At 47.8% G+C, this 20,210-nt stretch overlaps 2 protein-coding genes across 6 annotated transcripts in view; one reads left to right on the top strand and one right to left on the bottom strand.

Moving 5' to 3' along the window:
- Positions 1–1,720: 1,720 nt before the first annotated feature.
- On the top strand, positions 1,721–11,562 carry MGST2 (microsomal glutathione S-transferase 2). The gene is made up of 5 exons (XM_001234229.7): positions 1,721–1,800; positions 3,202–3,301; positions 4,157–4,227; positions 5,409–5,490; positions 11,315–11,562. Exons 1-5 carry the CDS (start codon positions 1,743–1,745, stop codon positions 11,445–11,447), a joined length of 444 nt encoding a protein of 147 aa, XP_001234230.4. The 5' UTR covers positions 1,721–1,742; the 3' UTR covers positions 11,448–11,562.
- Positions 11,563–13,990: 2,428 nt separating this feature from the next.
- The window catches only part of MAML3 (mastermind like transcriptional coactivator 3), a 253,271-nt gene continuing 247,051 nt past the window's right edge, over positions 13,991–20,210 (bottom strand). For all 5 annotated transcript variants that reach the window (XM_040699525.2, XM_040699524.2, XM_040699521.2 and 2 more), the window contains one exon: positions 13,991–17,044. In XM_040699525.2, coding sequence (XP_040555459.1) covers positions 16,053–17,044 — 992 coding nt within the window. In that variant the 3' untranslated portion in view covers positions 13,991–16,052. The remainder of the gene's footprint in view (positions 17,045–20,210) is intronic.

Genomic DNA, 20,210 nt, shown 5'->3' on the forward strand with positions numbered 1-20,210 from the left:
AGACAAGCTGCCGTAATGTCCCAACGTAACTGGAGAAACCTTTTAGTTGATCCTGGCATCTATTCATTCATTACAACTTAGACACATCATAAAAGCTCTCTGCATTCCAGGCACTACCGTACTTACACAATCAGAAATAAACCTAACCTAAAAGCCTTGTTCTGTGCGTGATCTGATTTTCTATTACTGGGTTACACAGTAACCAGGAGGGAACGTAACTCTAGATCAAATCGTCTGTGGACTACATCCAACCAAAAGCAATACAAATCTACAGGCAGCCGCGAACCTTTTGCTGACAGTGGAATGAGAATGCTGCTTTAAAAGTACCCTAGCTCAGCCATAATGGCCACGTAAGGTAAGAATGCTGTGGGTCTAACCTCATGCCCCAAACTGTATCGCTGTCTACCTTCTAGTCAAACTGTGGTGGAACTTCACACGTCCGCTGTCATTTTGACATTCATATACTTGTAATGAAGTCAGAAAGAAAACACAACACCAGCCTCAGCTGGCCTTACAACAGTCAGCTCTTATGGGCTTATCTTTTCAAGCTGATCTTTCGGACTTCTCAGTGACCAGCTCCGTGCCTCAGTTTTCCATCAGTCCCCTCTATTGCCAGGGTGACGGGGCTTTAAACCCTTCTCAGCCAACCTTCAAAAACACAGAGAAACTGTCTTGTCAGAAAGCCAACGCTGAACTACAACACGAGCAGTAGCTAAACTGCAGAAATCAGCAATTAAGAGTTACTAAGTTCAAACACCCAACTGCTGTTATTAAAGTATATCTTCTGTTCTAATCTTTAAAAAGAACAACGTGCTGAATTAATACCCAAGAAATAACATGGTAAGATTTGGCACGGTAAGATAACTGATGTCAAGGCGCTGTTGCCTGAGCCATTACAATTAGCCTACTGGAATGAAGCCAGTGAAATACCCCCCTCAATGTCAGTCAGAAACAAAGCAGATGGATGATCCTGGAGTCACAAGAAACATGACACTGGTTTTGTTCTGGTTCTGAGATCACAGAGGCTAACAACATTGAGCTCCCTGATAGTTAAAGCTAGCCGACAAGAAAGCCTTGAGAGAATCTCTCCTAATCTCAGGCCTAGGCATAAACTATAGGAAACGCACAACAGATGGTAGAATGAGGAGATGTTTTTCCTTTCTTTCCCAGTTGTTTTACCCTTTGAATTACCCCCAAACAACTCCTTTCTGCGTGCAAACTGTTCGTAAGAGGCCGTCACATCATCTGTAAGAGCCTTAAGTTGTGCACGTTGGGCAAAACCCTGAAATCAAGTATAGGGCCAGGACAAAGCCAGTCCCCCTCCCCACATGCTGCTTTAGAGCAGCACTACCAGCGACGGACGCAGACCTTGCTGCGCCAGGCCCTGTGCAAACACCGAACAAAAAGTCTTCACCCCCATAGAGATTACAGCTTGAAGGCTAAGACATAAAAGAACAGCTGAATCCACAGGGGCAGGCAGGGCTGGTTTTGTTCTCTCTACGTTTTCACACAGGCAAGAGGCAGGCAGAGCTGGCTGACTGCATTCGAACTTTTCACGAGCAAAAAAAAAACGGCTGTAATTTTGCACTCGTTTTAGAAAGTTAGACATTTTCCTTCCCAAGGCAGCCCTTTGTTGCGATGCTGAAAAGCCCTGCAGTTCCCTCACCCATCGAGTTCCTTATTGCTTGCTGGAGCTCCCTGCCCCACACACACCCTGCTCACACGCGGGAGCTGCTGGGAACATGGCTGGTGACTTAGCTCTGCTCGCTGCCGTGTCTCTGCTTTCTGTCCTCCAGCAAAGTAAGACCCCTGGGGCTTCTGGGCTGGGGCTTGGGGAGGTTTCCTCCTGTTCTGCAGTACTGGAGGTTATTTCATAATAAACTGGCTGCCCTGTAACATTAACTTCTTGCGACTCCTTGGACTTCTCCCAGAGGAGCATTGTTTGCTCACCGTGCAGCCCGGGAGGGAGTTGGTTCAGTGGGACAGGTTATTTTTCCTTCTAGGAGAAACACATTTCTTTTCAATTCTGTTTTGTTTATGGACTTTCTGGAATCATACTATCATGAGAGCTCGCAACAAGCTGTGAAGTTGTCTTGGTTTCGATTCTTATTTATGCAGCTATGCAACTGAAAAACCTCAAAAAGGGAGAATTAATTTGTCAGATCGAGTACATCAGTGCTGGACTGAAAGCACTGCTTCCTGAAATAGACAGACACGTGCTTCAGTATCTGGAAGGAAAGAGGAAAGAGAACCTTTATACCAGGCAGCAATAATAGAGATACTCTGCAGCATGTCCCCCTCGCTGCACTTCCCTAAGATCTAAATATACGTACTTTATCCCTGCTGGCACACCACAGGGAACCAAGGAGGCAGGCAGGTCTGTGACATCCCTTTTGCTGTGCTTCTGTTTGTAACGGTGGGAGCATTTTTAGTGCTTGTAATGATTTGCTTTGACATACGTTGGTTCGTATAGTTGTGTTTGACACAGAAGTGTGAAGGGTTAAAGCCAAACCAAACCAAATTAACCTGAAGCCTCACGTTTGGAAAACTTCACAGATTGTTCAGATATTGAAAGGGGGAATGGAGTCAGAAAACGCATATGTTCTTCCTTGGGATGGTTAATCCCTATTAGTTAAACCTAGTTAAAATCACCGACAGGTCAGGATAACTCAGATTTCAATTCACACTTTCAGCCCAACATCAGGCCCGAAGACAACACTGTAAGGATCTGTCCCATTCATCCGATGTAAAACATCACAGCTCAGTTTACTTCCAGCACGTGCTGTAGCACAGGTGAACCAACACAGATGAATTGCTATGAGTCCAGCTGAGCGCTGTATTGCCTGACCTCAGTGTGGTGGCTGAGGTACGGCTGCGGCAGCACTGCTGCTGCAGGCCTGGGCTGTGCAGGACCAGGACTCGGGTATTCAGTTCATAAATAGCATCAGCAAATACAGAAAGGGAAAACTGAAACAGCAGTTTTTCAGTCTTCTCCCCTTTCTCAAGAAAGAGCAAGCCACTCTTGAAGGCGTGACCTGAACTTCAGTAGGGAAAAAAAACAGCTTTATCTTGTGACCATCAGATAAAAGGAGCCAAAGAACAACGATTGCTCTTTAAAACAAAAGTGTGTTAGAGACTCAGCTGAGCTGTTCTTAAGAGAGAAGAACCACGCAATCCACAGGCCCTTATTTTTGCTTACAGGTCGCTTTGCTCAGCTGGTGGGAAAATCAAGAATGAAGCACAAGGTCATGCCCCCGGCTGTCACTGGAGCTCCAGAATTTGAAAGAACTTTCCGTGCACAGTAAGTCCTGGCATCATGGAGATGGTGGCAATGAATAACAATTCGGTCCAGAAGAGAAGCAAAAACATTACCTTAAGATATGACATTTGTCGCTGCATCCTTTGCTCAGAAAAAAAAAGAAAACAGAATGAAGAGAATGCTTTGCAAATGGTGTGGCTGTTATTTTAATGACAACGGGGTACGTTCAGCTCATTTAAAACAGACCCTGTTCAAATTCTGATAAAGATGGGCTATCAGAAGCCCCAAATCTCAGCAAAGGCTCAGAACTGGTTGGCTGCACCTTACAGAATTCGGTGTGCTGACATGAAAACTGATGATGTTGACAAAGACATCACGGTCCTAACCTAACCTAAGGAAGTCCATGATGCGCTGCCTATGCCTGGTTGCACTTTGTAAAGGCACTCGGCCTCAGCAGAGCTATGTGGACTGCCTGCGTGGGGCTCTGTGCCTCCTCCTGCAGTCCCAGGAATGCTGACCCACAAAACGTGCTCACTGAACACGGAGATAAGCAGTCAACACCGTATCTTTGTGCTTGAACTCCTGCCTGCTCCTTCTGTACAGCCGCCTGAGTTACGACAGGATATTGGTTAAGCACTTCCCTGTAGGTGGGATACAAAACATCGTCCCAGTTTAAATATGAGGAAACAACTGAAATTGTTTGTATTTGTACCAAGATTACAAAGAAAGGAATGTTTAAGAGCACCTAATGCCAGCTTGAGCATGCTCCCACTGCATTCAAGAGCATTAACTTTGGTGGGAACAAAGCAAGGCCAAAGCTGATTCTCCTTAATAATTCTCTCTCACCCGTAGTTCTTTTCCTTTCCAGAATAACATTATGTCAAATTTAACCCACAGACAAAACTGTGCAGAGTTTTACCCTATGTTCCAGACTGTCCTCTGGATCGCAGGATGGTTTTGCAATCAAGGTAAAGAGTTCTTGCTATCTATTGGATTGCAAAGATTTAAAAATCAGTTTTATTGGGAGGTAGAATACTGTGGACATCCTTTTGCCTTCCCTTCATTGCGTTGTCTTACCTTAGCCTTCATGAAGGAAGGCTCAAAGGCACCGCAGTCCCCGCTTAGTCATGGCATTTCACACAGCCCCACCAGCTTTTGCTCTCCTTGAAAGCCATGGAGCCACAACATGGCACATTTCTCATTCACAGAAAATCCACTGAGGATTTTCCGGGTGAATCATTCAGAAAAGCAGCTCCCAGATGTTTCCCACTAACAAGTATGTGCACGTTATAGGACAGTTCTCACAGGACATCAAACACAGCTATGGTCCCTTGTTCATTCTGGGACACAGCACTAAGCACTGAAGTGCAGTCAGCACAGAGCATCTCCAGCCACAGATGGTTACTGTCCCTCAGGTATGCAGGCAAACTTGTGAAAATCTGTTGTGTTTCTCACATACCTACGCAGGCTGGCATTTTGGCATCAAAAAAACCAAAACATTTTATTTTGGGGCTCCCTTACAGCTAGATTCCCATCTCGGTTGCACTAAGATAAACTTGGAGCAGCTCCGCTGCTGCTGGATGTGAGATGGCACACGCGCTCCTAGACAGATACTTGAGTGCTGTCATATATGAGAAGAGAATTACTTTAACTCCACTTTAAGTCACCTTTACAGCAACTCCCACAGGCATGTTTACAGGAGTTAACCCAGCGCAGAGGAAAAGCTGCCCTCTCTGATATTTGTGTGGTTGGAAGGGACACCAAATTTGCTGGCACTGCTCAGTGCTGGGCAACACAAGCGGCCGCACAGCCTGCTCCATCCATTGGAAGTATCTTCATGCTCTTTCCCACAGGGAAAATGTTTTTCCCCACAGGGAGGTCAGAAAGCTTACACGCATTACAGCTTCCTCTCCTGCCCTTGGAATAAAAGCCGCTATATAGATGCAAGGCAGGTTATTAACAACATAAATAGGATTCTCTTTCCAAAAACAAACATTCCCCTTGAACATGAATTGCCGTGACAATGCCAGGTGACAGCTGGGTCAAGCCGCAGTGCCGCAGCCCACTGCCCCCTTCCTGGAGCAGCCCCCAGATAACTAAAATGACTGGCAGCAATCCTCACTTTCCCCTTTACTTGTTTCTTTCTTAGAACTAGCCGCCTTGCTGGGCCTGCTGTACATGTTCGCTCGCCACAAGTACTTCCACGGCTACGCGCAGGCCGCATCAGAAAGGTAAGGAGCTGTGTGCAGGTTACAGACCCCAGCTGTAGCCTGAGCTGGGCTGAGAGCCAAGGCCTGGCAGTCAGAAGTCACTGCAATTGAGTGCAACACATATAGCTCGCTGGCAAGAGGGCTGAAGCAAAGGCCCCGGGGAAGGAGTGCTGGCTATGACAGGGAAGCCTTGTGGTAAGGTGTGCACGCACTGCAGGTGATGGGAGGAAAGGTTTGACGCCCACCTCACAGGGGGCTGCTTTGTGCCAAGCATACAGGCAGCCACACTCAGAGGGCCGAAGGCAGATGCAGCTCTGCAGCTGCTTGTGAAGGAGGCCGCTCGGGCAAGGCACACACAGCACCGGCTTGTCTGCTGCTTCATTTTTCCCTCAGTTTATCACAACAAGAACCTTTAGCCATACAAAGTGCACTCAAAGAAGCAAACACATCTGCCCTTGTAGGCTGATAAACTTTCACCAAATAGATAAGAGGCACAGCTTCAGATAAGTGTATGTTAATGAATGTAAATGCATTGCATGTGGCGACACGAATCCTGTTACAACAAACACACAGAAACATCAGCAAAACACCCCTCTGGTGTATAGGCACACTCAAACACGCTGCTTCTTGTTCTACTGAAGCCACAGCAAAAACCTGCTGTTTCCTCACCCCGGGCTCCCAGTAAGAGATGCCATGGTTCAAATGATGCAGAGAGCACTGACCAGAAGACTAGAGACTATTAGGGAAGTGAAGGGAGCAGAGCCTTCAAAATAAATGGACAAGGAGAGCACAGGGCACTTTCATTTAATCAACAAACTAAAAAACAAACAAACAAAAAAAGAAATCTTTCCCATGCTTTCCTTCAGCACTTTTGGGCCTTAAAAAATAAAAATAAAAATCACCCTTGCAAGGACACCGAAGGATAGCAGCTTGCTTCATTATCAGACAGAGCCTTATCCCCTGCTGCACCCCTCCAGCTGGCTCCAATGTATGCTTATCTGGCTAAACTCAGGACATTTTCATGCTCTCCTGAAACTGAGGAGGTCTTACACTCACCATTTTCAAACCCTTGTTTTGCACACCTGGTATGGGGAGGCTGTATGTATCAAGCCTCTAGGCACCAGTGAGGTTCTCAGGCTCCCCAGCCACCTTCTGAACACCCAACCATTGCACTTCAGCAGATGTGGGTATATTGGACTTTGGTTTATAGTCCGCTAAGCTCCTCAGATATCTCTCCAGTGCTTACATGATGGCCTTTCCTCACTCGCTCTGCCTGCAGGAATCAATCCTGCAGCAATTCCCAGAACATGCCTACCTGGGGGAGGCATATAGAGAGAACCAGAGTCCTCTCTAAGGCAGCTAAGAACAAAGAAGAGTGCATGCTGTTACTGTGTGCCAGACACATTCTGTGCTTCAGGGTTGAAGAGCTCACCAAGCACTCCCTGAGTATTCCATTTTAAAATCACAGAATGAGTTGGGTTGGGAGGGATCTCCAGGCAAAGGTGGGGTCAGGACCCTGAACTTTGGGAGAGCAAACTTCAAACTGTTTAAGGAACTGTTGGATGAGATCTCCTGGAAAGCTGTCCCTAGAGACAGAGGATTGGAAGAAAGCTGGCTGCTCTTTAAGGACGCCTTTCTGAGAGCACAAGAGCTCTCTGTCCCTCAGAATAAGAAAGCAGGCAGGGAAGGGAGGAAGCCCACATGGCTTGGCAAGGACCTGCTGGTCAGACTGAGGGAAGAGATTGTACCGGCTGTGGAAACAAGGGTGTGTCACCTGGGGAGAATACAGGGATGCTGTCCAGACTTGTAGAGAGGGAACTAGGAAAGCCAAGGTATGGTATAGGCAGTACTGAACTTCATGAGAGATGTTAAAAACAACAAGAAAGGGATTCTATAGGTACATTGGCCAGAACAGGCAAGCCAAAGAGAGCATACCTTCTCTGGTAAATGAGAAAGGAGAACTGCCAATGACAGATATGGAGAAGGCTGAGGTACTCAATGAGGTTTTGTTTTGTTTTTTTTGCTTTGGTCTTCTCTGGCAGCCAGAATTCTCTCATTTCTGACGTCCCTGAAGCTTGCATCACTGGGCCTCAAGGTGGGAACTGGGGGAGTAAATCTCCCCCTGCTGTAAGGGCAGAGCGAGCCCGAGACTGCCTCATGAGTCTGAATGTGTACTAGTCTATGAAGCCAGATGACACGCATCCCAGAGTGCTAAAGGAGCTGGCTGATAGGACAGATAGATAGTGATGGGACAAGGGAGAATGGTTTCAAGCTCAAGGAGGGAAGGCTTAGATTGGATGTCAGGGGGAAGTTCTTCACAGAGAGTGGTGAGGTGCTGTTCCAGAGCACCAGAGAGGTGCAGATGATCTGTCCCTGGAGGTGTTCAAGACCAGGTTGGATGGAGCCCTGGGCAACCTGGTCTGGTACAGATCTGGAGGCTTGAGGCCCTGCCTGTGGCAGGGGATTTGGAACTTGATGATCCCTGGGGTCCCTTCCAACCCAGGCCGTTCTATGATTCTATGACCTCAAAGCTCACCCAGCTCCAATCCCCTGCCATGGGTAGGGCTGCCAGCCCCAAATCAGGCTGCCCAGAGCCCCATCCAACCCGGCCTTCAGCATCTCCAGAGATGGGGCACACCCAGCTTCTCTGGGCAGCCTGTTTCAGCAGCTCACCACCCCCAGATGCTAGATATACACTAGATGGAGTCTCATAAGGGCAGAGAAGAGAGGGAAACTCACCTCCCTCGATGTGCTGGTCACGCTTCCTTTGATGACATTAAATTGTTTGTGTAAAAAGTAGTCTGATCCTCTCCCAGCATGAATGAGTGCCCTGATAGGTGAGTTTTAGGAACATATTGTTCCTTTCCAGTCCAGAAGCACTTCTCCAAGTCAAAGTGATAACCAAAACCAGACCTCCCAGATCAGCAGAGAGTATCTTACCAACAGCTGCTGCTGTAAGAAGCACGTCTACCTCTCTTCCAGCCATGAATTCATCCCTGTCACACTCCTAAAGTTGCTGTAAAGTGCTCACATTTGCTCATGGATTTACCTATAGGTGTTCATGTTGTGGAATCATAGAATGGATTGAGTTGGAAGAGACCTCAAGGATCATTATGTTCTAACTCCCCTGCTGCAGGCAGGCTTGCCAACTTCTAGATCAAATACCAGATCCGATTGCCCAGGGCCCTATCCAATTTGGTGTTGAACACCTCCAGGGGCAAGACATCCACAAGCTCTCTGGGCAATCTTTTCCAGCAATTCACCACTGTCTCAGTGAAAAACTTCCCCTACTACCTAATCTAAATCTTCCCTCCTTTAGTTTAAAACCATTCCCCCTTGTCCTGTCACTATCTACCCTCATAAAAAGCCAATTTCTCTTCTGTTTATAATCTCCCTCTAAATATTGGAGTGCAATAATGAGGTCTCCCACCCTTGGTTCACCTTTGTGGCCCTCCTCTGGATCCTCTCCAAAAGCTCCACATCTTTTCTGTGTTGGGGGCCCCAGACCTGGATGCAGTACTCCACACGTTCCAGATGAGGCCTCACAAGGGCAAAGTAGAGGGGAACAATCACCTCCATAGCCCTGCTGGCTACTCGTCTTCTGATGCAGCCCAGGATACCATTGGCCTTCTGGGCCACAAGCGCACACTGCTGGCTCACGTTAAGTTTTTCATCTACCGGGACCCCAAGTTCTTCTTAGCAGGGCTACTCTCAAGGAGAACTCTCTCAGTTTGTATACATAAATGGGATTACCCTGACACAAGCACAAAACTTTACACTTGGCTTTTTTGAAGCTCATTAGGTTCACATGGGTCCACCTATTGAGTTTATCGAGGTCCCTCTGGGTGACATCCCTTTCTTCTGCTTTATCAAAAGCACCGCTCAGCTTGGTGTCATCAGCAAACTGGCTGAGGGTGCACCAAATCTCATCATCTATGTCACTGATAAAGATGTTAAAGAGTACCGGTCCCAAGACGGATCCCTGGGGGACACTGCTCATGCTCTGTGTCCAGGTGGAAGCCAGTTCATTGATGACAACCCTCAGGCTGCGGCCTTCCAACCAACTCCTTATCCACCAAGTAGTCTACCCTTCAAATCCATTTCTCTCCAATTTAGAGATAAGGATGTGGTGGGGGACCATATCAAACGCCTTGCATATGTCCAGGTAGATGGCCTCAGTTGCCTTCCCTTTGTTCACTGATGTCATCACTCCATCACAGAAGGCCACCAGATGGGTCAGACACGACCTCCCCTTGGTAAGTCACACTGGCTTTCTTGGATCACTCAATCATCCCTCATGTGCCCTAACATCTTCCAGGAGGATCCGTTCCATGATCTTCCCCGGCACAGAGGTGAGGCTCTCCAGCCTGTAGTTCCCTGGGCCCTCCTTCCTCCCTTTCTAATAAGTGGGAGTGACATTTCCCCTTCCAGTCACTGGGAACTTTGCCTGACAGCCATGCCTTTCCAAATATGATAGATGGTGTCTCTGCAACCACATCAGCCAGATCCCTCAGGGCCCTAGGATGCATGTCATCCAGTCCAACAACAGTTTCTGGGCGAGTTCAGCCTGGTTCTGTGACTAAATGGGGTGGAGGGACCCGTGCCTTAGGAGAGGGAGAATGGGGGTAGGGAAAAGGTTGGGAGATGGGCCTAAGAACAAAACAGCCAGTGTGCTAAGGGAGAAAACTAATTTAGTAAATATGATGGCAGAATGCAAGATAACACAATATAACAGAATATAATTAGACTTGAAGCTCATAAATCAAATAAAATGAGCACCCAAAACCTAAGGCCTTACTTCAGCCTATGCTGAAGGCAAGATGGCAAGAGAGCACACGCTGCAGAGACAAGCAGTAAAAGAAGGGGAATCCCGTGACTTCCGAGCAGTTCTATCTTTCTCTCTAAATGGAAAACAGAAACGGAACAGTGAAGTTTACTGGGATATGTAGTTCTTCTTCTCTTCTGAGAGCCACATACCTGGAAATACTGACAACTCACGGAACTGGAGCATTAACTCTTTAACTCTCAGTGCACTACATGATGTTTTGATGTGGAATAATGATAACAAAAAATCATAAAACCATGACGCTAAGGACAGCTTCTGAGGAGATCTCGTCCAACAATTCCTTAAACAGCCCGAAGTTCACTATTCTGAAGTTCAGGGTCCTGACTCTGCTCTTTTCCAGGCCCACGTTCCTCAAGACCACAAACCCAACCAGGGCAGCCACTGCAGCCCAGGCTGCCTCTGATCTTAATGCCTTTAAGAGCCTCCTCTGCATTGCTGAGCAACAATGCTTTGCGTCTGGTGGGCCTGTCCAATATCTGAACCAGAAAGTTATCATTAATGGACTCTGGGAGACTCCTGAATTGCTTGCAGCTTGCCATGTTGTTTTCCAAGCAGATATATGGGTAGTTGGAATCCTCTATCAGAATAAGAGCTTGCAAGCATGACACTTCTTGCAGATGAAGCAAGAAGGCCTCATCAACCATTTAGACGGCCTGTAGTAGACCCCAATCATCAACTGTCCTTTAATGGTGCCACCTCTAATCTTAACCCACAGGCTCTCAACCTGCTCCTGACTGTTTCTCAACTTTACATAAGTATCAAGGAACACTGGGGGAAGTATGTTCCTCTGGAGAGCATATTAGGGGCTCTAATTACTCTCCTCCCTAGCAAACATCATGTGTGGGAATGGTTTTATTGCCCAACACCCAAGGTAGTGTTACGACAGTGATCCTTTCCGATTGTGCACAGCTTCTCTTAACTGAGGTAGACAGGCAGCTGGTTTCACTGTAAACACACCATGTACAGCTCGTAACAGTATTTTCTCCTTTCAAATTCTAGGTTAACGGGTTTTTATTTGAGTCTGGTAGTTCTGGCTTGCTTGACAATCCTGGGTGCAGCTGGGATTGTTAACAGCTTTATGGATGAATACCTGGGCTTCAACGTTGGGAAGAAATTACATAAGTTGTTCTGAAGACTTTAAAACAAAATAAAACCCACAAGTAAATAACGCAGAAGCTCTCCCTGGACACCAAAATGATGATAAGCTGCGTGTGAATAAAGTATCAGAATTCTCCAGTAGCATTCCATTGCTGCGTTAAATGTATGCTTTTTTCTGAGCTGTTTACACTTTCTCCTTTCCCTGTGCTCTTGAAAAGGAGTTACTAAGACAGAATGGTGCATCACATCGGCGTTTTCTATTACACGGTCTGTCTTCCTATACAGTATTGCAAACTCTAAACAAATCACAAAAAACAAAAACCAATAATTTGCTAAATTAACTCAGTTTCAACTGGCACTGCAAGCAACAGCCCATCTTACCCAGCGTCCTTTGGCTTTGTCAATGCCCCTGAAGCCTTCCTTCACTCTTCTTCACTCCCAGCAGCAGCCATTCTGCACAACAGAACAAGATGCTATAACGTGCTATGCTGTTGCAGTGCAAATTGCATAGAACTACAGAGAAGTGAAGACCATGACTGACTATTTCGGTAGCTCCTGATAATTCGAAGGACTTTGGCAATGCTGAATGCATTCATGCTAGAGCCAGCAGACAGAAGCTTTCCCAGCTATGCCTGATGCACAGTGCAGCCAAAAATGCTGCACATGTTTACAGTTCTCCTCAGTAAGTCTATATAACGAACACTTACTGTCTTCCTAGAAGTCTAGTGGGGTTGATAACCTGAACACTAACTGAGCACTGGCTTGGGTTCATCATCACCTTCCATACAAAAAAGAGGGGCACAGTGTGTGGGCAGAAGTTTGCCCTTCAAAGTCGCTGTAACGTGATTTAAAGGCACTCCTTAGTGGCTGCGGGTGGTGACAGCTGATGGGGTAGTCGAAACACTAAAATGAAACATGTACATAGGTGTAGGACTTGAGGGCAATAGCACCTGCTGAGGTCAGAGGACAGATTGTGGAGGTGAGCAGGGGAGAGCTGACACAGTCGTAGAAAAGGCAGTTCTTTGGCACGTGGTTCCAGGGAAAAAGCAGAACAGAGGTAGCAGCCACAGAAATCACTGGGACTTCTTCCACAACTTTCCTCCGACAGGCAAAAGGACAGCAAACCCCCCTATCAGTGATGCCTCGAGGCAGTCACAGGCAGCAAGAAAAAGGTGGCAGGTGTCCCAGTCATGCATCAGGCTTGAAACATGCAACAGAGGAGACCTGGAGGCTGCTGATAGCGTGCAGATAGGTCCTTGCTTCTGAAACTATTCTGCACTAAGCTCACCTGTTGATGTTTGGCATGTTTATGGATGCCCTGGCATGTTTATGGATAGTTACCCGTGCCCCATCTACCCCAGGGGAAGGAGGAGGCAGCACAGTGCCAGAAAAGGTGGATGTGAGGCTGCAAAGCGCCATCTAGTAGCACAAGCTGTAGTACTATTGGATACACGTGAGACTCAACTGCACAGAGCTGCATTTACAATAGCACCAGACTGACATGAGAAGAGGGCAACTCACCTTAAGGTCTCTACTTAGACCAAGCCACACAGACAGCCCAAACACACAGGCCTTCTGCAAGCTGCACTAGCAGAGCCCAGTGTGTGGCTCACCATGACTCCCCATGGAGGTGGGAACAGAAGAGATAGATGTCAAGCCTCAAAGGCTGCACGGCATGCTTGTCTTACACAGGTCACATCAATACAAGCTTGTATGCACTTACCAAAGTGTTTCTGACCCCAGAAATCTCACAGTAGAGCAGCAGGCTGGGGAGCTGCTGTGAACATGCTTTTCCTTTGCTTCCCCAACTCATCTTTCTACCTCCCACATCCAACCCCACACCTCCCTCCTCCCCCCCCATCTCACCTCTCCAGAGCACAGCTGCAGCACTCCTGCACCTTTCACCCCACGTCCTCCCCAAAAGCATTGCCTTCCTGCACAGAACAGTCATTGAAACTGAGAGAGGCTGACCTCTCACGGTGGCACAACGAGGGACCAGCTCACCTGTAGCAACCGCTCCAGTACAGAGTCCAAGCCTTGTCTCACAACACCTAAAAGCAATGAGAGCCTTCCTTCCTCTTATGAAAGGGGCAGAAGAGCCTCAGAGCAACAGCACACAGCTGGCTGCACAAGCAGCCCCCAGCAGCTCATTGCACTCACCTGTGGTTGCTGCCTGCCCGGTAACCCACGTGTGGGGCGGCGTCATTGGTGTGCCACAGGAGCAGTGGGGCAAGAGGTGATCCCACAGACCAGCTTTGCATATGACTCGGATAACCATATTTTATTTGTTTGGAGGGTTTTTTTTTTTTTCTTTTTTCTTTTTTCTTTTTTTCTTTAAAAGTGGTATGTTAACATCAGCTTTTTTTTTTTTTTTCTACATTTTCAGAGCTCTGTACAGGTCTTAAAAGGAAATAAGCAATGCTTAATGTACAAAGTAAAAACAGAAAACTAGAAAAATCTGAATAAAATGGAGCAAGTTGCCATCAGGGATACAGTACAAATTAGTAATCAGACATCATCTGAAGTGCAATACCACTGCAGTAAGGATGAGTTAAGGAATGAAATAAAAATACTCTATTTTAAACAAACAGTATATATATATATATTTATATGTATATATTTTACAGATAGTAGACCCAGTGATATCTGTAGAATTGTAAAAACATATTTACAAATAACTTTTTTTTTTTTTTTAATATTACATATACATCAGCACCATAGTAAGGAGGGGAAAAAAAAAAAAAAAAAAATAAAAGGACAAAACCTCAGATCTATTAAAATCTATGTCTATTATTGGTCCCAGTACAGAGTATTTGGAGGAAGCTTTGCAAAGACAACAGCTCGGTGCTGGCCACAATCTGTGTCCCAGAGCTGCTCTGCCCAGGGTGGTGGCTGTGCCCCTCCGAACCCACTTCCCATGGCCTGCCTGTGCCCCCACGCTGCTCCCTTGGCCCTGTCCCTCAGGGTGCTGTCCCTGTGGGCTGTCCCTTCCCTCAGGCTCGTCCCGACAAGAGCCATATGCCCACGGTGTGGCTGCGGGCTGAGAACTTTGGCTGGTGCTCTCGCTCGCTGCACTGGGGCCTGACCCGGCTCCTGCTGCAGCAGCGGACAGGCAAACCTCTGCCATCTTCGGCAGTGACCGGAATGGGACCTCGTGCTGTGCTTCAGAACGGGGTAAGCATGACCTACCCCGATGGGCAGCTCTCAGCTGAGGAGGTGGCAGCTTTCGGAGGGCAGCTCTCCTCGGCTCAGGCCCCGGCTGCATTGGGCAATCAGAATGGCCAGCATCTCCGTGGAAAACGTATCGTCCCTTCACTGCAGTGCTCTCGGCACCAGTCCACACAGTGGAAATAGACAGTGGAGACAGTGATACGTCACTGTTACCTAAAAGCATATTTGGGCAGACTCAATGTTTTTAATGCCTAAATCCATTATTCCAGCCATTCATGCATGCTCTTTACTGCAGTCCTTCCTTGGCTCCCATTTCTCAAATACTGCAGCGAATGTTATTCCAGCAAACAAAGGAGGTTAGACCACCACTTGCTTAAAACAGAAGACCAGGTGGCACTAAATGTCAGGTTGAGGGCCCAGACATGCCAACCTGCTACGCCTGCATTCTGCAACATGAGAGGAGGAAATAGCTCCTGCTTGCCAGACCCTCCCTGCACGTCTTCTCCTTCCTGTCTTCTCCCCCCCTCCCTGCCCCTTTGTGAAGAAAAGCGCAGTGAGTTTACTTTGTTTTACACTGACAGATGGGAGGGCGATGTATAAAGATATACTGGGGAGGGAGGAGAGACAGGGACCTCCTTAGGACTCTTGCTGGTGTCCCCTGGTGCCTTGCAGCCCTTTAGCATCTCTCAGCTCTGTTCTGCTACCCGGGCACACAAAGTGCTCTGACAGGGAAGCACTACTGCAAGTCCCTTGGGGACTAAATAGCTCCTTACACAACCCACCCACTAAAGCCACCTCCAGCAGCGGTCCTGTAATCAAACTGTCCTCACTGCACAACCACATTCATGTTCTGTTACGCTCCTACTGGATTTTTATCACTCTGCAGTGAAAATGGTGACCTCTCTGTGACTGATTCGGTTTGTCACGTGTGTGCCCCTTGCAGCAGTTCAGAGCCCGGCCATGGCTGGCTGAGGCCTGCCGACACCGGGGCTGGTTGTGCACAGTCACCTGCAGGCTTCTTTGGGCTTCCATCTGCTACCCCGAAAGCCGCGGCCTTCTCAGTTACATGAGGTGGGGGACACCGGGGCTACCCCACACCGCTGTGCAAGGAAGCCTCATTCCAGCAGTGAAAGACCACATTTTCCCTTTCAGAGGCGTCAGCTGGCTTTCCCAGTTTCCCCATCCTGCCCCACACCCATGCAGCAGGTGCTGCCACGCAGTGGAGACTGCTTGTGGAAGTCTTGTGATACCGATGTACTCGGCATCACCCGAACCTTCCCAAGTTGGCTACAGATCAGCTCGATTTGCACGATTAAAAACAAAAGAAAACAAACAAAAGAACCCCAAACCAACTCAAACAAACAAACAAACAAAAAACCCCAACGATCCGAGGATGGGGAGCACATCCAACCCTCTCTTTGATTTTTTCGAACGTTAACAACCCAAACTCCAGACTATACAAGCCCATTCACTGGGGGTTCCCGAACAACTCATCGAGTTCCTGTATCCACTCATCCCCTGGTCCGCTCTTAATGATGGAGTCCACGAGGTCTGCGCCCTCTGCTAAACTGGAGAACGAGCCCCCAGCTCCTTCGTTGCTGTAGCTGTAAGGTATGTCCTGAGTGGGATTCCTCTCGTAGGCCTGGCCTTGGCTGCTCGGAGCAAAGCTACCACCTGGCATCTGCTGCGTGGGAGGCTGGCTAAAACCAGACATCGTGGGGACCCCCTGGCTTATTGCAGGCATCACCATCGGCCTGGCCTGGCCGGTTCCCTGCTGCCCGGGCAGCGGCTGCAGCAGCTGTCTCCCCATGGCCGGGTTCAGGGCTCTCACCGTTCCGCTTGTGTCCACAACCGTCTGATTAAGTCCCTGTGGGAAATGCTGCTTGGACAGCCGAGGCTGCCCGGACTGCATCGGGTACGTTGTGCCATTATTGAAAGGCCCGATTTCGCCGCTAGTCCTTCCGGGTATACCTTGCAAGCCTCGCTGCTGCCAGTTCTGCGCTCCCTGAGGGACGGTCCCCATCAGGTTCTGAAGCCGTGGTGCTTGTGGCCTGGGTAAGACCTGGCCCACCGCTCCTTTCATCTGCTGCTGATGCTGGGGAAGAGCAGAGTTTACCAGCATGTTCTGACCAAAACCGCTGACCATTCCCACCGCTTGTCCAGAGGCAGTTTGCCTCGTTCCCTGGCCTGCGTTATGCGCCATGTTCATGCCGCTTTGGTTTGGGTGCTGCAACATTTGGCTCATCCCTGTGCTCATACTGTACATTCCCGGCTGGCTGGAGGAGGCGTTGCTGTAAGGAGCCATGCCCAGGTCTGACTGGCCCACCGTGGTGGGCAGCGTGCTCGGGTTCTGGGAGGGACCCATTGCCATCATGCTCGCATTCTGGGCCATCATTCGGGACGTCCTCATGCTCTGGAGCGCTGCTTGGTTTCTCGCAGCTGCTATATCCTGGGGAGAACCTACGCCAGAAAGGGAGGAAGGTGAGAAAAAAACACGATCCTGTAAATCTTACACAAATCAACACGTCTGTGCTATAGAGAGAATCTGTAGGAGCCTCCTGCACGACAGTGGGATTTCAGTTTGCTGTGCTTTTCCAGTGAATAAATTACTGTTTCACACGAAGGTTAGCAGAGAATTGGAAGGTTACCTGTCCCTAGGAGATGTACTTGCAGCCTAACGTTAGCTGCATCTCAGAGATGACGCGTCCTGAGCACCGCTGTGGCTGCAGCCTCGGTGCTGCCCTGCCAAATCCCCACTTCTCGGAGCTGAGAGGCAGTACAGCTGAGTGCTACCCCAGGCAGGAATCACTGATGGAGTTACGTATTTAATTTGTGAAGTGGGACACCGCTCCGCAGAGCGCCGTCGATACAGGCCAGCAGCTTAATTTCCCATCAGGCCTGAAGCAAGGCTGGCAAGGTGAAAAGGCCAATGGTTTACTCACTAAGTAATTTTCAATTATGACAGCTTGGGGATTTGTACCCAAAGGGATTTGTGGCTTTGGATTTTTGAAGAATCGTGGCAGTGTGATTCCTTCCACGGGTGATGTGCCATTACAGCCGTGGTTACTTCCCTGCTAACGAGCTGCTCATGCTGCATGGCCACTGGGGCCGCAGGGCTCACACAGGCCTGTCTTTCTGTTACTTTGCTGTGGCCAACAAGTAGTTATTTTTGCAGTGACCAAGGAGTAAAAGTCTGCTTTCCAAAGCAGAAGCTTTTTTTTGGTTTGTGTGTGCATTTTTTTCCACAGGCCTGGGCGTGATGTGCACCCCGCTCTGTGCAACAGTTAGTCCCTCGGACTTCTGAAAGCTACACAGCACTGTGATCAGAAGCACTTAATCTTCTTCAGATACGCCTGGTTCAGCTTCTACCAAGCAAATGAGAATGCCTCCACTGGCCTTCAACTGAAGCAAAAAGCCAAACTTGAGTTATCTGTTTGAAGCTCCCTTTTAAATATCTCCATTGTCTTTCAAAAGTAAGCTTTGAAAATGGAAATGTCAGACTCTGAAGACCAATCAATTTTTTAATAGCTCAGGAGGCATAAATGAATGGATTTTCTTTACCATTGTTACTGATTAAGTCTGTGGAAAGAAGAAAAACTGTTTTTTTTTTGGTGGACGTTTAAAGCAAGGAAAGTGTATTAGTGAATCAATATGATAAGCACATTTTAGTCCACCTCAGGCCAGTGATGGGAAACCAGAAAATCCTAACCTTGTTAAATTCCACACCGTGGCAGAGAACTGGACCGTGCTCATGTCTTCCTTTGAGGGGTGGGGGAGCTATTGATTTCTGGGAAGCCAATACGCTCCTGTATTTACTATCTTTATTTAAAAACAATTACTGGAGCTCTGATTGTGCCACGGGTTCGTTGTGGTTTTGAGTCGATACCGTACTGAACTAAATGGGATCCTCAGCAGGCAGAGCTCCGGGAGCAAGATGCTCCCCATCACCCCGGCTCAAATATCGCTAAATGCAAGAAAAAAGGTTGCTGCAAGAGTCGTAAATTGCACAACAAAATCAGGATGCTCTTAAATCAGCCCCTGCCTGTTGCCCCTCAGAGGCAGACAACGTACCTAAATGTCTGTGGAGACCAGGGAATGTTAGGCCCTGCTATTTATGCTGGCCAGATTCCCATGAGAAATGGCTATGTATAGCCGAAGTGTCGCTCCTATAGCGTCACACACCATGCAGCGGATGGCTACATCTCGTTTTCCCTGCAGCAGGACAAGCTTCAGGAGGATGCTTTTAGCTCAGCTCTCCAGCATATACATAAACGGAGCATTCTGTAGCATGAAGAGAGACCATCTGGATCTTATTTGCAGAGGGCAAACGTACTGGCAGCTTTTACTTCATCTATGCTACCAATTAAGCAGCTTTTTTTAATGGCTGGCACTAAGGTCCCCTGGATTTTTTTTTTTGAGCGTTAGGTCACCTCCTTCCTCCACGGTTGCAAGATACCTCTTCTTACACCCATTCCAGCCAGTGCTGGTGAGTACAGGTAATGCTAAAAACCTGCAGTGCACCTCTCACCATTTGTGAACTGCAAACAGCAGCTGCAAACTTCCAAAGGAGTCAGTAGAGGCGAGCGGCTCACTTCCTGCCTTTGGGAGCTGCTGCGCCTGGCGGGATAGGCAGGGCTGCGGGTAAGAAGCAGTTCGAGGGGAGATGCAGCAGATCTGAAGATTTTGGGCCACCTTCTGGTCTCTCAGTTCCACTTAACCCACCGCACCGGATTACAGTATTGTGAATAAATAGGAAAAAAAATGGTGCAGTATTTATATTGAAATCGGCTCATTTATGGAAACGAATTCCTCGCTCTGTCACATTAGCCTAAACTCTCTTTTGCATTTCTTTTAAATTATACATATGAAGGCAAGGTTTCAAAAAAGCACTGACACAGAAAAGATTTTACATATGCTTCTCAAATAATGCGTGACAGTGCACACATACATTTTGATTTTGCAAACAAGTTATCGGGAAAGAATTCACTTCGTATAGAATTAATGCTGCCAAAACCAAGAATTGGAAGGCAATTAGAAGGAGCCACACTGCTGTCTGTCAGCAGAAGCTTTGGCTGTCTGCTCGCTTCCTGAGTACCAGAACTGCAGTGTGCTCGCCTGCCTTGTTTCTGTTGCAGTTATGTGACACTATCATGGATACGCAGCACGAGGACATGCTGGTTCTATGTATATTCAGAATCCATGGCTAGTGAAGGCATTCAGCTGATGAGCTGCACTAAGAAAGCTCAGAGTTAACCTTTCTCCTACACCCAAATGATTACCCTCACATTCCCCAATTATTTGTGAGCGCACCGAAATAATCCTTGGTTTGTGAGTTCATTACCAAAATCTCCATTTTCGTCTCAGACATTTCACTATGTTTCTCACACCTGACATTTATCAGACACTACTGTTGGTCCTTCTCCAGATGAAGGTGACCTCTGTGAAATTCCCTGCTCATCAAATTAAACAAAGCAGGACATGAAGAAGAGTAAAATCAGGATACAGCAAGGGATGCTGGCTGAAAAAAAAAAAAGGATGATGAGAGCGAAGGCAAACAAGAGGAATCCACTGAGCCCAGGAATCAAGCAGGCAAAACACATGTCAAATAAAAAATGCCGCTTTTGCT

This window comes from Gallus gallus, chromosome 4, assembly GCF_016699485.2.
Source record: "Gallus gallus isolate bGalGal1 chromosome 4, bGalGal1.mat.broiler.GRCg7b, whole genome shotgun sequence".
NCBI lineage: Eukaryota > Metazoa > Chordata > Aves > Galliformes > Phasianidae > Gallus > Gallus gallus.

Excerpts from the sequence above, each read along its gene's own strand:
- MGST2 (XM_001234229.7), top strand. The coding sequence starts at position 1,743 with ATGGCTGGTGACTTAGCTCTGCTCGCTGCCGTGTCTCTGCTTTCTGTC. Across the intron at positions 1,801-3,201 it reads GCTTTCTGTCCTCCAGCAAA|GTCGCTTTGCTCAGCTGGTG; the intron begins GTAAGACCCCTG and ends TTTTGCTTACAG. Across the intron at positions 3,302-4,156 it reads GAAAGAACTTTCCGTGCACA|ACAAAACTGTGCAGAGTTTT; the intron begins GTAAGTCCTGGC and ends TTTAACCCACAG.